Source organism: Trichoplax adhaerens, genomic scaffold, assembly GCF_000150275.1.
Source record: "Trichoplax adhaerens TRIADscaffold_3 genomic scaffold, whole genome shotgun sequence".
NCBI lineage: Eukaryota > Metazoa > Placozoa > Uniplacotomia > Trichoplacea > Trichoplacidae > Trichoplax > Trichoplax adhaerens.
Genome location: NW_002060945.1, coordinates 8,132,964 through 8,150,291, shown reverse-complemented (window position 1 = coordinate 8,150,291; position 17,328 = coordinate 8,132,964). Strand labels below are relative to the sequence as shown.

At 30.8% G+C, this 17,328-nt stretch overlaps 2 protein-coding genes across 2 annotated transcripts; both read right to left on the bottom strand.

Annotated features, from left to right (window-relative positions):
• Positions 1-3,193: 3,193 nt before the first annotated feature.
• TRIADDRAFT_54935 (uncharacterized protein) lies at positions 3,194-7,531 on the bottom strand (the record flags this gene model as incomplete). Its single annotated transcript, XM_002110641.1, has 9 exons — positions 3,194-3,345; positions 3,689-3,835; positions 4,104-4,391; positions 4,497-4,676; positions 4,807-5,019; positions 5,328-5,506; positions 6,614-6,734; positions 6,849-7,019; positions 7,114-7,531. The coding sequence occupies 9 exons, from the start codon at positions 7,529-7,531 to the stop codon at positions 3,194-3,196; spliced, it is 1,869 nt and encodes a 622-aa protein (XP_002110677.1).
• A 4,133-nt stretch (positions 7,532-11,664) lies between these two features.
• Positions 11,665-15,384, bottom strand: TRIADDRAFT_54934 (uncharacterized protein; the record flags this gene model as incomplete). Its single annotated transcript, XM_002110640.1, has 8 exons — positions 11,665-11,816; positions 11,981-12,136; positions 12,238-12,732; positions 13,421-13,639; positions 14,035-14,213; positions 14,308-14,425; positions 14,505-14,702; positions 14,928-15,384. 8 exons carry the CDS (start codon positions 15,382-15,384, stop codon positions 11,665-11,667), a joined length of 1,974 nt encoding a protein of 657 aa, XP_002110676.1.
• Positions 15,385-17,328: the final 1,944 nt, after the last annotated feature.

Below are 17,328 nucleotides of genomic sequence, written 5' to 3'. Positions count from 1 at the left end.
CTACGGATTTCCCAGCAAAAGGACAGTGTAAGTGAAGGAAAGGCCGATTCCACCAGCACTAATATCTAAAATACGCGAATAACATCGATTTATATATTTAATCACTTCACATTTTATAAGTTTTCGCTATAACTATTCCGTTAATTTAAAATGTCAAGACCTCTAAAGTATAGCTCATCTAACTAAAATTTCTATTCATGCTTACAGGTTAGGGCTTAGACGAGATTGCTACAATAGTTCACATTATAAAAATGGATTAACACTTGTTATCATTCATTTACTACACATTCCTTTCTTTCTATACTTGCTTGACATCAACATTTAATAGTAATTATAAAAGTTTTTTTATAAACTTCACCTTTTAAACTGAATACACCAGCAAATGCTACAAATGTCAAGTATAATCCACTTAGAATATCTACGTGATAGCCACACCATCGCGTTAAACAATACAAATTTTACCACAATTTAAATTATTAATGAAATATAAATTAAACGATTGATTTATATTAAATAAAATTCATACACTAAAACAACAATTCAGTATACAACTACAGTTGAAAGATTGGCGATAACTTGAAATATCCATAGCTATAGTACGATTGCTCTAGAATAATTTTAATTTTTAAAGCAAGCCAAAGTGTCCTAAGGTTATAAAATTATCATCGAGTAACGAAACAGTACGGTAATAATTGCAAAATTTGCAGTAACTTCAAGTCTTTATATCAGTTATCGAACGACAAAGCTACCACGAATTAAATTTTCTTTAGATTTGGAGGCCTAGATATGATATATGCACTGATATTCAAATATATATTGATAATAACTATAGCATGTACGCTACTGTGAGGAGGACATACCAGAATGAGCAATATTTAAAGAAGAAATTGGTATGGAGATATGGATGGCCAATGTCACAATTTTCATTTTCGTCACTTTTTAACGCCATGATTATGTTGTAAGAAACGTTACCTAGATAGAAACATTACATAAGAAATAGGATAAACTCGTATTAGTATGCAATAATATCCATCATACTTAAACTAATCATAAAATGGCGGCCTTAATAGTAAAGTAGGGCAATTTAATGAGCCTCTCTACCAGAAATATATACCTAAAAGCAAGATAAGTTGTATCAGATTTTAAAAATGTTGTTACTGAAAGAATGATCGATAGAAGAGAAACACCCGGTTGCAAAGACGCTATTTTCTGGATACTTTCAAGTTCCCATTTGGAAATAATGCTGCTGCTCTACCTCTAACTCTGTGTTACTCTATACTAGAAATTAAGGATTGTATCCAAGTCTGTGGCAACTTGGTGCTAACGCGTGTAGGATACTCTATAACTTAAATCAGCACTAGCAACCGCTTCTCTGCTCTGATTCTGTATCATTCTATAACGAAAGTCCTGAGGATTGTAATAGAATTAGAAAAATTATTACTTTACTATCAATCTCTATCTGTGCACTGTCTTTACAATAAAGACTAGCCCTAATCATTAATTAATACCCGGGTATAGTTTTCTAGTGCCGTGAGTTTAGTACTTGAATTAAATTTTTAATTAAATGTAGAATTACTAATATGCACTACCATAGGCTATAATACTTGCGTAGTTTAATACGACTAGTTGCTCGAGCCCCGGTAAAATGTAGGGTAATATTATATTTATAATTAAGACTTAGATAGCAATAATCGTAAATCAAGATCATTGTCGACTCAGTCTCTGGTCTCTGTTTATGGAAATATACTTGTACACGCATAAGTGATAAAGTCTGGTAGAATTTCAAGAGCTTGTAATAGCAAATTATAGCTTCAACATTACATATAATTTAATGGCATAGTCTAAAAAATTGCAGTGTAATATCATATTTGATTCCATAAATGGCAACTAAGTTTGATATAACCAATCGTATTGAATATCTGTTGTCAGTTCAAGATAATTCTTGTTACTTTATAGGATGTTCGCGGATAATTATAATGAATATCGGATACATTCTGGAGTTGAATTTAAAAGCATGCCCAGTATACTATATTGACTCTCTTACTTCCTGCCTTTAACTCCGTTGATATCAATAACTCTTACATTGGTACTGCAGAATATCGAAACTATACTACTTACTACATGGCCAGAACTATAACTCCAATTGATCTTGATATCAGCATACATGCAAACTATCTATCGAGCATGTTTTTAAATTTAATGTAGTATTACAAGAAATTTGACCCAGTCTGCGAGTATTGAATATTCACATTCAATTGACAATAGTAATACATAGGCCAGATATTAGAACGATCAGGTAGTATTTGTAATGAGATTTGCAATAAATGCAAGGCTCAAAGCATTTCCTTCCATTTGCATTTTTAATGACAGGAGTGTATTATTGAATTTGCTTTATTATTGTGACAGTGTATAAAATTTCATAAGTATATGATAATAGTAGTTCTAAGCATGTGTGCCACTAACTTCTTTATTAAAATAAACTAGTCTTTTACTACTTTTTATCGGTAGACATCCTACCGTTACGTGAATAAAACTATAATAGGCCTAGTCATTTTTCTACTACTTAAATAATTAATATTATTTGAATCATTAAATTATGATCAATCCATCATTCTCAAGAATAAAATGACACATGCAGATGTAGCTAGTGATGTCAATATTTTTATTGCAATTTGCGTCCGATTGAATAATTCTTCTTCTTAAATTTCTAGTACAGAATTGGTAGTAATTACGAAAAGGAATGTTATGAGGCTATCTTTTTTTAATGAAATACATTCCAATTCCTCCGCTAATTAATAGTACGAAAGTCAATTGGAGCAAATTTGAAACTGCATTCCTTATTATGATATATGTCATGATTAATTTATACTGGAATATCTATATATTTTTCACAGCGTCTGCTTAAGTTATTGCTATGCTGCTTTTAATGCAGGATTTGTTAAAATTATCATATACATATAATTTCCTAATAAAAGAGTACAATTAATACATTTATAGGGGTATTGAACTATCTTTAATACCATATAATACAATAAAGGATGTCTTAGCTTATCATCTCGTAGAAAATTTTTCAATTTTCTACTGATTTAAATTTCTAGTCTACTAACGGATATATTTGGCAATGAAATTTATTATTGTGTTCATTTTAAGCCTATGACATTTAATGTCATTTCATCTTCATTAGTAAAGAAAATTATAGACCAACATAAGATGTTAATGTTCCAATTGTGGTAGCTCGTCTCCCGTGGCTGCCTTCACCAGAAGGAATATCATGATATGGTCCATTATCTCTGATGTTACAGATTTCTGCTACCGAAATTTCTTTCTCCCAGAATACTACGTCGTCTGGAATAGTAGTATTATAAAATATAGAGAGAAAATTAGATCATAAATGGTACGAAGAAATTCTTTTGTAGCAAATACAATATTTATGTAGTATGAAAAATAGTTTAATAAACGTGCATATGGTATAAAAATCGTCGATTGAACCCTTTAAATCATTTAATGTACTTTTTTATTATTTTAATTCTATTGCATTGTAGACTGGCCATATAGAATTTGAATCGTGTTGGATAAAGAATAAAATTAATCCTATACCTTAAAATAGGTACTATTACTTATTGCAGCTCGATTTAATGTAGCCTTGAAAGCAATATACCGTGTACAGTGATATTCGAGTATATTTTACCTATTAAAAAGTCCGCATCATCACTCCCATTAAGATCAGGCGATTTACCAATAATCAAGCTAGGTTTGTTATCGTCTATACTCATTCCATTTGGGATCTGTATAGCAGGGATATTATTGACCGTGCCATTTACGTATGATTTTATACCTACAATGAAGATAACATTCAAGAAAATTTGTTGAATATTAGTGCATTTATTTCTAGAGAATAAAAGAGATATTGAAAGAATGACCTATTCCATATCTAGATATAATTTAAAGCCCACTACACGATTTAAATCATATCGATAATATACGTCGTGATATAACTATGAACGCAACTGAAATAATTAATTAAGAATTTGACCAAAGCTGTTCCTCTTATCAATTATTGCAAAATTCGTCAATAGCTTAGATCCTTACATCAATTAACTTACCGTTAGTGGTACTCCATGTCACGGCTATATGATTCCAGTACTTGTAGTCATTGAATATTGGTAAGATGTCATGTTGATCTTCTTGTTGGACATGAATCTCTAAAAAGCGACCAATAAGCGGTAGTGAATCGAATTGTATTTCAAAGCCGCGATCTTCACTAGATCGATCAAGACTTGAGATTATGTGCTGTTTGTACAGATGGCGATCTTCTATTTTAAGCCAAAATAGAAGAGTAAAGCCATTATTACACCTTTCTGGATCAACAAGACATTTATTTGGGTGTGAGCCTAAATAAAAGCAAAATTAGTATTCTGTTATTAAGATCATTTAAATTGGGAAAGTAATACATTAATAGATACTTGAATGTCATAAAGTTTTGATCTACTTTTTACCTAGATTAGCATAACCATCTTCACTTCTGATACGTAAAGCATTCAGATGATAACCACCATCAAGTCCTGTTAAAAATTGTGGGTCACTACTGAATGTAGGTCCAGTCACATCAGTAGTTCCAACTACTAAATCGTTAGTCGTATCAATTTCATCCATAGGCCAATAATGCGGTGTTTTATCTAAATAGTGTTAAATAAAATAAAAGAAAAAAATGCAAAGTTGAATATCTCAAAGGTCTCGTCATCACCGATGTTATTTTATTACTATAGACTTAAGCGCTATTAATATCCTAAAATTAACATAACTAACCATAACACCCGTATAATAGATTTAGCGTTACTTTATCCAGATAACTTAAACCATTGCGTTGTCCAATACTTGCTCCAGTAGCTAATGGTGTAATAACTGTACCACCGGTGCTAAAATCGTCTTCCCCATAGTGCATAACTGACTGATAATCGTATTCGACCGAATATGGATCGGTATGCTGATTAGGATAGATATCAAAGTTGGGAAGATCTCCTAATGAAAATTGAGAAACATTGAAGAATGATTAATAACCATCGCTGTTGGTATTTGTATCTTATGTATTGATTATATTTCGATATCATTCAAAGGATGATATAGCATAATGATACGTGTAAAATAATATTTATTTCAGTCATATATACTGTAGATTTTGAATAGGTAAATACTTTAGAGAATGAATTTATGCTGTATGTAACTTTCGATAATGACTTATTTTTAGCTATCCAAAATCGATTTTATCTTTAAGTAATTTAATATTGGATAAATTGAATCCGATACTTAATTACTTATTATGAACTCACCTTGAGCAACGTTATTAGTATTGATACTAATATAATTATCACGATCTAGGCGAGATTGTGTATGATGGATGCCTAATGCATGTAGTAATTCATGAAGAATAATTCCTTCTTCACTAACGCAAGTGCTAGCTAAGGACAGAACTTGAGCCCCGCCATGTTTACCAACGGCTGATGAACACCTAGAAATGAGCATTAACCTTTGATTTAAATCGTGCAATTGGATAAAAATACATCATCCGAGTCTCAATGGTTTTATAAATGTGTACAAATGGTATGAGAGATGTACTTGAAAAGAACTCAAGATATTGTATTTTTATAATACGTATTCATAATTTCACTAATTATCGCGTGTATAGCTCTTAAGAAATGGATTACTGGGATAGAATTTACTGATGAGCTGCAGTGTCTCTATACATATCGCATAAAAATTCCAAATCAACGAACAAAATTATCTATGACAAAGTTAATGCTGAATATCACCGAGCAGATAGATTAGATATCCAGTTAAAATATAAAAATTTCGCTTAATTTCACAAATATTTAATTTACTGTCATTACGATTACGATTGTCAGGCAGATTGATATTCTTTAAAACGTCGTAATGACTCAATGTGACGATAATTAATATAAGACATTATTTATAAACCATCTTTTGTCGGAATAAAACTTTTCTCACTATACGTTTCATTCATTGCTGTAACTAAAATTAAGTATGTTTTGTTATAGCCATAGCATTATAGGATATTCCTTGGAATCCTAAATCCTATTTACAGTAACATTAGGGCTTTATGAGGCATTTTGGATATTAATTACCTTTAGCAGACTGTAAGAAGACAACTACAGAAATCATTAAAATACGAATGATCTTTATCGACTATAAATAACTTTATCTTTAATAAAATTAATTATTGATGTGGAATTTTATCAAAACAAACACTAGGCAGGCTGTCCATTCTTTTCGATTCTATTTTCAACTTACAATTATTTTTACGAAAGCGTATTACATGCTAAAAAACCTCTTCAGCAATTATGATTAGGATAAGAACTTATTATAACTTATAACATTATTAACGCCTTACATAAAGAGTACACAAAATTGATCTATATTATTTTCTTAATAGAATTATATCTATCTCCAATATTCAAATTATTTTCTCTTATAGCTCCCAAATAAAATAATAGTAAAACAGGAAATTGCATTCCCAGAGTTAAGAAACATGTATTCTCCATGCACATTTGCCGATTAATATCTTCAAATTTCTTAGAAAACTATGATGAAAGCTTACCCTACAACATTTGTAATGTCCAAATAATCACTATCTCCACCCGATTTAACGTGAAAATCGATACATGTTGCCGTTTTAATCTTGTCCATTGCATCTAATACTTTCTGTTTATCACCAGATGCTAACAAAAAAAGTAATGACAGAGATATTAAATGATATAAATTATATCCTTTCTAGAGAGCCTACAAATTTTAGTATCGCATATACGATTAAATGATAAATGTAATCAACTTACAGTAACCGGGAATAAATTTGTAGGGTACCATTAAGCCCCAAATTTGACCAGCAATTCCACCTGAAGGAAGATAACGTTTGCGTATTGTTCCTTGATCGTAACTTCGATTATTAAAGATTGAATTAGGGACTAATATATCCGATTCCAGTAAATGATCTTTTAGACCAAGTTCTATTACATATTATAAATGAAATATTTCAATATTCATATATATAATTAAGGAGTAAGAACTCAAGTTATACTGTAATATTGTTATAAATCTTACGTGAATTGATATCGCTGATAATTGATGTAAATGGGCGGTTTTCAGTAACAACGTCAATATTTGCATCTGCGGAATACGTATTGCGAAACTGGTCTCGATAAGTTTGGTTGGTACTATATTCAATATGTTTGTAAATGCTGATTTGTCTCTGAGAATTTAATTGCATTAAGTAATCTTTGTAGGCCATATCTTTACCCATAGATGAGTAAATGGAGTCCATTTCCGATAAAGGCTTATGGCCTGTAATGGCGGATAAATCATCTGGATTTAAAAATAACGGTGTAGCGGTGCCCCGAAGGGTTGATGTACTTTTGGTTGTAGTTGAGGAGGTGGATGCTGTAGTTGCATAAACTTCTGTATGTAGCGTGCAAATAGTCAGGCAGCTCCAAAAGTATAGAAATCTAGATTTTGTTACCATGGTTAGTCAGAGTTAGAAATTGCCGCCGATAATTTTGAATGGGGTAATAGGAAATAGAGTAGTCTAAATATTGAAATCAACTTAGAAAAGTATCTTAGATATTGTCAATAATTACAGTAATCGCGATGACTAGTAACTGATTGAAAATATAAATTTTTACTATAGGATGACGGTAAATAAATATACTTAAGGTCAAGTATATCCACAGCAAAAAAGGTCCTTCAAATTATAAAAAAATTGGATAAGGATCGCTTTATATATACTGTAGACCCCAATTCCAGATGACATGAAAATTAGCTCAATGCCAAGTTGTACATTAATAATGTAAAGGAAAGTCAATACCGGTAATTTCTCGCAATAAAATTTCGCAGCATAATTAATTATGGCCGACTTAGATCTTGAAAACAAATATAATTTATACAGCAGCTAGGAAAGATAAAGGAATTATTTGTTTGTGAAATGAATTATAATAAGGAAGGTACGCTTTTATGGTTTTGTGGTATTCCTACTGATTGTTTTGATCCACTTGATTCAAACATCCGTAAACATCATTGTTTACTCGCATGTTCTTATGATCATATTTGCAAGTTAGCCATAAAATTGCATAACTTAATGTATTAATTTTCTTATTACTAATCTAGATTTCAACTATAATTAAAGAATTTAATTATTAATATGTTTACTCACATAGTTTTATTTTATTACTTATTCGATGATAACGGTAACGGCTAGTTGACCGAAAATATTGTCTAATAATGTAATCAAACACTATACCTGATCAAAATTCATCTCAACGACGCATTTATAATTACTATCTGAATCAGATTGTAGATTTTCCGCTAATTTGGTAGCATATCCTCCTACGCAATTACTTCGAAAATAAATTTCAAAGAGCAATAACAGCTATGAATACAAGCGTACAGTATAATTAATTATTGTTAATAAATTTTTTACCCTTCATTCGATACTAATAGAAATAATTTCATGCACTGCAAGTGATACATATCATGATATCATTCTTTAATTTCGCCCAAACATTGACAGTAATTTTTTCTCTTTAAATAATATACTGATTAATTAAACCGCCTTGAATTGATGAAACAATAAAATTTCAGATCTGAATATTATTTTTTTCAATTGTAGTGTCCTTATGGTTTTTAAAATACCACAATTATAGATTATCTTCACATTAAACTTATTTCCAGGCTTTAGTGCAATATGCATATAAATTATGTTATTTCTTGATTGGTCAATTAATAGCTTCAAGTCAAGCTTACTATTACAGTTACTTTCACAATTGATATTATAATGGAATAGTTTTAGCAGCTCAATTAAATAAATCGATCACAAAGCAGGTAGAAGAGCTTTTGTTCTTCGTATCTTAATGTAAAATGCGATAGGATTTAATAGACTGCAAATAAATAATAATTCTTGACATTACGGTGTTCAATCCAGTAGAACAAAAGGAATGTAATCCTGTTCTAAAAATATATCGATCAGGCCAGTCAGGTATTTATCCTAAAATATCCTACACAAATAGAAATTCAACCCGAGAAAGTAAATTATTTATTCGATTCAAAATTGTTACTAGTTATTATGTCATAGTAATAGTATCACTTTATATTTGTCATCAATTGATATATGTGATATATGTATCTAATCGCATCTTAGAGTTTATTAATACATAGATAAATGAATGTTAACTTTTATAGCACAATTAGATCCGCTAGACTTAATGAAAATTTATATATTTATAAATTGCGATCAATTACAAATTTATCTTGGGAAAGGTTTATTATTCGATAAATAAATTTTCCTATAAGACCTATAAAATAATCATTACTCTATTATTAAATGACTTAAATAGCCTTCAAGATGGAAATTGGATCGAAAATAATTTCCTATCGGTTTAGTTAAATAAGTAACCAATTTTACCTCAGCCAGGTCTGCGACTGCGGACCTATATAATAGATTATTGTAACTTAATTTTTATATTTTTATTCTTAGTCGTTACATTTTTATCAGTTACTAGTTTCGTTTCTTTACTTTTAGAAAGCAATCATTCTCAACCAGTTAATGATATGAGAACGGTTTATCAATCAGCTCCCTACCGTAGGTATCTTTTAACGTTAAAATATGAAATAGGTCATATACGTCAACAGATTAAACGCAAATATTGTAACAAAGTTACATAGATATCGACCATTATAGATATTCGATTAATTAATAGCATTGTGATATATTCTAAAGTTCAGTGAAGTAAGGATACAGTTTAATAAGTAAGCTTTCGCTTAAAAAGAATATATTCAGTATAATGGTGTTGTAGTGAAATTTAATATCGAATTACAGCAAACATAAGGGTAGATATTTTTTGTAATCAATCTTGAAGCAACACATCGACATTCTACTAAGTGCTGTAGTAAAGATAACATTAACTCCTGAAAGCTACTATTTCCAATAGTATACATGGGATCAAATATATTATAAAATACTTCAAGCTTATTAATTAAGCAATAACGTTTTCCTAATTCCGATTCTGGTATATTCTAATCGCTTAACCTAAAATTATGTTAATTGGCCTTCATTTAATTAGTTTATACGTAAGCTCTTCAATTGACCATGGCAGAATGCTTCATTTTAATCAAGGTCTAGTAGAGACTAAATGGCAAAGATACGCGTATATTTTATCCGAATTAACCATCATCTTACAATTCTGCAATTGCAGGCATGACAGTAACTAAACTGATGAGATATCGACAATTTTTAATGTGGTAACCAAATCATGAACAGAGTTCAACACTTAATACCTATATGATCTAGTCATTACTGCTTTGCAAAGAAGCCGACCTCCTTTAAAGTAAATCATAGCTGAATCTCCAGAAGCAGTTTAATTAATTTCTAAACGATAGCAACTGTCTGCTAATGACTAGGCTAGTTTAATTTCAATTACAATAATCTTAAATTCAGGAACTCTTCACAACAATAAAGAAATTAGCTCTAACAAAAACTAGTAAACATTTCGATCAGGAATTTCGATCATTTTTTAATAAAGGAAAACTATCAACTACATTTACTGTATATCGAATTACCGACATTGTTTTACTTCTTTCTATACCTATATTTCTATTCTATATTTAGTAATGATAAATTAGCTATATTTGTCCTGTGTTAGAAATTTTTATGAAATGTTACTATTGTTCCAAGCTAATTTTGAATCATAGAGTGACTTTTGTATTCTTTGCTAATCGAGCATCGTTTGAATTAAAATTGGATCAGGATTAACTTTCTTAGAATAATCAATCGAACCATTGAAGTCGTATAATTAAATAATCTTTCCATTATTAGAAAAGTGTCTTGCTCCTTATAACAGTTGCTTTGATCAGTTAACACTAAAAATTACAGTATTAATATGCAATCTGCAACCTTTTTCAAAGCCGAACGTACAGCTTAATTTAAATACTAACTAGTATTGTTTGACCATCTATGTTATTCTAGTGTCTTTTGGATCTACTTTTGCTACGATACTATATTCCGGCGTAGGTTGACCTTAAAATTACTACGGTATGAACAACCCATGATAACTGTCCAAAATTAATCAACTAAGCAGATATTGGTCGTGAATCCAAATGGACAAATAGTAGTATTTAAAAAACGCCGTGTTTGTTTTCTGCTACTAGTAGCATATTGCAAGAAATACGTTTGTTATATTACCGTAGTTGTTACAAATCATGCGTTGAACTTCACAATAGAGTTTAATTTCTCCTGTTTATTGCTAGTAATTATGCAATTAATCCATTAGTTCATTAATTATTATTATAATAGTTGGCTATTGGCTAGATATACCGACATTCGCTAATACAAGTATCTATCGTATTAATGCATATTATAAACTATTCGTCAATGTTACGGCCAGGGAAAATTTGATAAATTACATAACTGTAATTTGTAATTATATATTGTACTAATAGGTTATCAAGAACAGTATACAGACTGTTAAGTCTATAGGCCCGTAAATTAGGAATTGGTGAAGTAGATTATATTATAAGATTAACTATCTCCAATTAAGGCAATTCTGCTGTCTTAAAGGCGTATAAATCATTGTATAATAGGAAAGCATAGAATGAGTATTTTTATTACAATTCCGTGTAACCGGCCACAGTTCCTATAACAATCTCTCTTCTGCCAAGGCTGCCGACATTACTCGGCATATCGTGATAAGGACCGCCATTTCTTATGCTATTAATTTCATTGCTACTCAAGGATTTCTCCCATATTACCAAATCATCTAAAATACATCAAAACACAGATTAAAATAATCTCCGCATAGAAAATAGTCATTGAAACGAATTCTTTACTATTTAAATCTCATCTTTGCATGATGACCTTACATTAGCTAAATGATTAATCAGTAATATTTTTATCAACGAAGCAGCTATTACTGTATCTTACCCATATAAAAGTCAGTATTATATTGATTATCAGGTAAACTAGCAGGTTTTCCAATGATTAATGATGGATTTTTCTCGTCAACACTAAATGAAGAACCTAAAATTCCACATGGGACAGAAAAGCCTTGGCTAACTCCATCGACGTACATTTGAACACCTATTGATAGAGACACAAAATTCGTCCATATAGTAACAATTATTATATAGATTACCAATCGGTCATGTAAAATCGTTCTTTTAATTTAATTACTTTCATACCTATTGTTGCATCCCAAGTGAAAGCAAAATGACCCCAGTTATCGTTGATGTAATCACCGAAAGGTAAAGTTGATCCAATATAGCAAGTTGTTTGTTGGACAATAGAGATTCTAAAGAGGAGTTTATCATTAAAGGCACGATTGACTACTATTTCATAGCCGCGATCCGCATCAATAAGTAAATTCTCGTTCATGGTTGATATCAAGTAGGTTGGCGTTGGTAATGTTGCAGTGTCGAACTTATACCAGAAAGCTACAGTTAAGCCATTGCTGCAAAATTCAGGATCAACCACACATTTATTTGGATAAGAGCCGATGTCGGCAAAGGAATCAGCACCGCGAACGCGTAATGCACTAAGTTTATAACCAACATCTAGGCCTAACAAATATTCAGAACTTCGAGTACTAGCAGGAGGAGGATAGATAAGATCGCTACCCAAGATGTAACCATTCGTTTCATCGATTTCATCCATAGGCCAGTAATGAGGAGTTTTGTCTATAATGACAGACCAATGAACAGGCTTAGATATACCAGTAATTATAGTATTTGAAACAGCTATCTATAAGAGTTCGACTTTTAGGTAGAACCATGATACTAGTATACATGTAATTATATACTATATTTAGGAGTCGAAACTGTATACAAAAGCGGAGTATCATACCAAAATGTTCTACTAGTATCTTGAACATGTCGATAGAGACTTCTATCCGAACTAACTATACTGTATTTTGATTTTCTTTTCTTTACGGAAGTAAATCAATCAATTGACAAAGGTGTTTTGTAGTTTGAATATAAGTATATCCTTATAACTTTAGTTACAGTTGTCTAAAATCATGATTAGCATCAAGTACATGTTTATATAAATTTAAAATCAAAATTGTATGACGTTGAATTGGTCAATCTGTAATGCTTCTGATATCCTAAGAAAGATCATGTCATCACCAGTATGCCACCTTTATCGTCTTACTAAAATCTATTGATCGCAACAATATTACTACTGTAATTGGATTTAGAACATCAATTGCTAGAATTACTCCGTCGAGTAGAATCGACTCAAATACGATACACAGTTATAGTAATATTTATTAGAGTCCTCAAATACAAATAAAATGTCCTCTATACTATCATTTAAGGTCATTTTAAGTGATCAACTATACGATTTTTTAGCTATTATATTGCTTACCGTAGCAATCATACATTTGATTAATCGTGACATAATCTAAGTAACTGCTACCATCACGTTGTCCGATGCTTGCTTGTTCAACATGTGGATCAATTACAGGTATATCGTCATCTATGGCATGGTCGCTCTCGCTATAGTGCATGACCGAAAAGTAATCATATTCGATGCTAAGTGGATCCGAATGGACATTAGGATAAATGTTGAAATTGTGTAATAATTCTAAGGAGTGCAAAGAAAATATAGGAGAGTTGAGATTATATGATTAAGCGAGTAATCATCGTTTTGTTTCTTCATGAAAAAAAGACACTATATCAAAATAGGATGAAAATGTCTCATTATAGTACTCAATACTAGATTATATTATCTTCTTTATTATGATGTAAATTCAGTTCTTTACTTATAGTTTTAGATGTCACGATAATAAAATCTCTTGAACTCTACGTTAGAATATGGCATGTTATTCATTATGATATTAATTCTGGTCTTTCCTCGTAAAACATGTGATTAAGATTTTATGCCGGCACACGCGTAAACACAGGTTATTGATATAATTATGATACAGTCATTTAAAATAATATTATACAAGACGAAGGTTAACTATTTCATGTACTAACTTGGACTAATATTGCTGAAATTAACAGCGACGTAATCGTCGCGATCGACTCTGGAATGCGTATGGTGCATTCCTAAAGTATGAGCCAATTCGTGTTCGATGATGCCCGGTTGAGATGCGCAATAATTATCAAGGGATAAAGTTTGTGCTCCTGAATGCATTCCAATAAGTGATGAACAGCTGTAAAGATGGTCAAATAGAGTGAATATATACTTATGTTATCCATAATTATATTAATTCTGTAATATCTATTGATGGATAACTTTAAGCTTACCCTGTCAGTGCGTTGATCACAATATGGTTGATTTCTGTGGTTCTAGGAACGAATTTGACGCAAGTTTGAGATTCCACACGTTGCATTGCTGCTTTAACATTTTGCTGATCAGTTTGGGCTGTTAAAGATTTGTGATAGTATCAGAATTATTATTAGTACATCCAATCGACTTGAAATGATGATAATATGATACTTACAATAGCCAGAAGCAAACTGATACGGGACTATATTATCAGTCCACAAAGAGCCACTTATTCCAGTTTGTATATCAAAATCTGCTCGAGTGCCGGATTTACTTGAATTTTTCTTTACGATCTCTAAGAATGCATCCATAGTTGTATCAGGTATTAAAATATCACCTTCCCATAAGGAGTATTTAATCTTTCGGCCGCGTTCTAAAAAAATAAGGTAGAATTTAAAAAATTAAGAGTTATTCGCATTATATTTGACATATTGCAACGCAATAATCCGTGATATTATTTATTTTACTACCTCACAAATTGAGAATTAAGCTAGCCCAAGATCAAGCTATCACTCATTTTATGCAAATAGCTTTATTCTATCAAAGAACTCTCAATAGCAATGTAAAGCAGTGGATAGTAGTAACTTATTTTATTTACTTTTATTGCCAGCATCGATCTTGGAATAAATGAATTCTGCGTTACTTAAATCGAGTAAAGAGCCGTAACAGAAATTATCGAACGTTCGATTGCGAAATTTCTCGTTTGTACTGAATTTTGTATGAGGGAAGAATTTGAATTGTCTTCTCTTGCGTAAACGCCAAAATCGTCGAAAAAAATCATACCATCGTTTACTGAAGCGAAATTTGGTTCCTTTTTGTGTGATGCATTTAGCTTTCAATATATCATCAAAGTAGTTCAAATAGCGATTGAGGACTTTGGTTCCGAAGCTGTTGGAGGTCATCCATGAATGATGACTGGTTTTGCTTAAAATGTTACTTAGTTTTCGATGTGGTCTAGGACCAGTTCTTGCTTCTACGCCATCTTGCCATGTCAAAACTACAACGGCAAGGACAATCACAAGTAATACCCGCAAAGATGATCTTTTCAACATCATTTTCTCTAGGTAAATGCTGTGGTGAATATTGCTTTATAGTCAATTACTTAGATAAATAACTACCCAGTTTGGAAGATGATCTATCGACCAATTCGGAATTCTAAATTGAACCTAGGCTATTTATATATACATACTGGTAACCGCAAGCATTGTTCTCAAAATCATGAATGAATTATCATACGTAATTGATTGACGCGATTAATTAATGAGAATAATTGGATATGATGACACAGTAATATTAAAATTTAATGAAGATTGTGATATGTAATTAAATCCAGTGTTGCAGCTCTAGATTGTATGTATGCTATGAATAGTAAAATTTTATTAAACCTACTATGTAAATATACTATAATTATTTAAAATAGCGTCTGTTGTATTCAATTAGATGATTTCCACCGTCATTTAATTAGTACCATTACCGGTAACGTTGGGATTACCGACATTGGCCGTAACAAGTATACGTGCAGATCACTTTGCATTCGGTGTATTGTATTTTAATTATTTGTTAAGCCTTTTTGACAGAAAAAAACGGATACCTAGATTATCAATTTATAAAATTGATGAGAGGCAACCATATAATGTTTTAAAATGATGTAAACCTTGTCTTATTTATTTATACTCACTCTAATTTCAAAATTTTAGCGAAAGTTTCTTTAGCTTGATCGTAAACAATCAAAAGCTTGCATTAGCAACTCTGTATTGATTATGCCTTATTATATGTGGGTTAAAGTTAAATAATCTCATTAGTTATTCCTTTTGTGGTTAAGTTACAGCGGGGCGAAGTTCATTATAAAATTATGGCATTAGCTTGGCTCTTCATTATTTAAAGCTATTGCTTAATGACATAAATAATTAACGTAGCAGATTGAAGACTTGATAAATGATTATCCGCAAACTATTGTAGACCAGAAATTGTCAATATGAACATCCAATTTATGTATAGATAACCTAATATATAACCGAAAAATATTAAATAAGTAATTCTTTAAATTGCAATTGCTTATTGTTACATATTGATTTTTCGATATCAAATTAAAACAAAATAACATAAAAGGAAATTGGAGACCACGATGACGTGCAAGAAATGTACTAGTATTACAATTTAAGCTACCATTACATGATATTAAAATTTTAACACCAAACAGTAATCTCAATTTCTATGCAGTTCTCAGCGCAAGATTTAGTGTTACTGGACGATATTTGAAATGACTTAACGATAGATTTCTTGAAATCCTGTACGTACAGTAGCATATTTATTGGGTTGTTTATCTATAAATTAAATAAGTTGAAAAGGAGAAAAGATTAACCAGTATGGTAGTGTAGTACAGTGTGCATTCGCATTGACGTACCGATTTTCATAAAGTACAAAAGTACTGTATATTGTTTACCGAACGTAATCGTTTGTTTTTGAACTAAAATATTTTAAGCTAGGATTAATAGATCATCGTTAGGCAATGGAGTCGATGCGTCTTCATCCTCTCTTCAAACCAGATAACTGTTACTAGTAAGAAAACTGTCAAAAATGGCATAAATAATCCACTTATGCATTACGTTTACTCTGTTATTTTTTTGGTTGATAAATTAAATTAGAAAAGCACGTAAAGGTTGTTATACCTTGAATATATTTATTAATGAAAAGTTTTTGGTATAAGTCGGTATTAACTAACAAAATTTTATAGAAATACTGGATTATAAGTTTTATATCACTGCATGCACAATCATAGACTACTATGTTTCTTCTAGTAGTCTATGGTACAATACATTGTCATATTACTGCATAGATTATATTATTGACGGTTAACTTATGCTCATTTTAATTAGTACAATTTTTAGATCATATTTTCTACCAGAAATGATTTGTAAATTCGGATATATTTAGGTATAACAAAGATATTTCAGCAATTAATTAGTTAAAATATATCAAAATTAAGCATATTAAATATA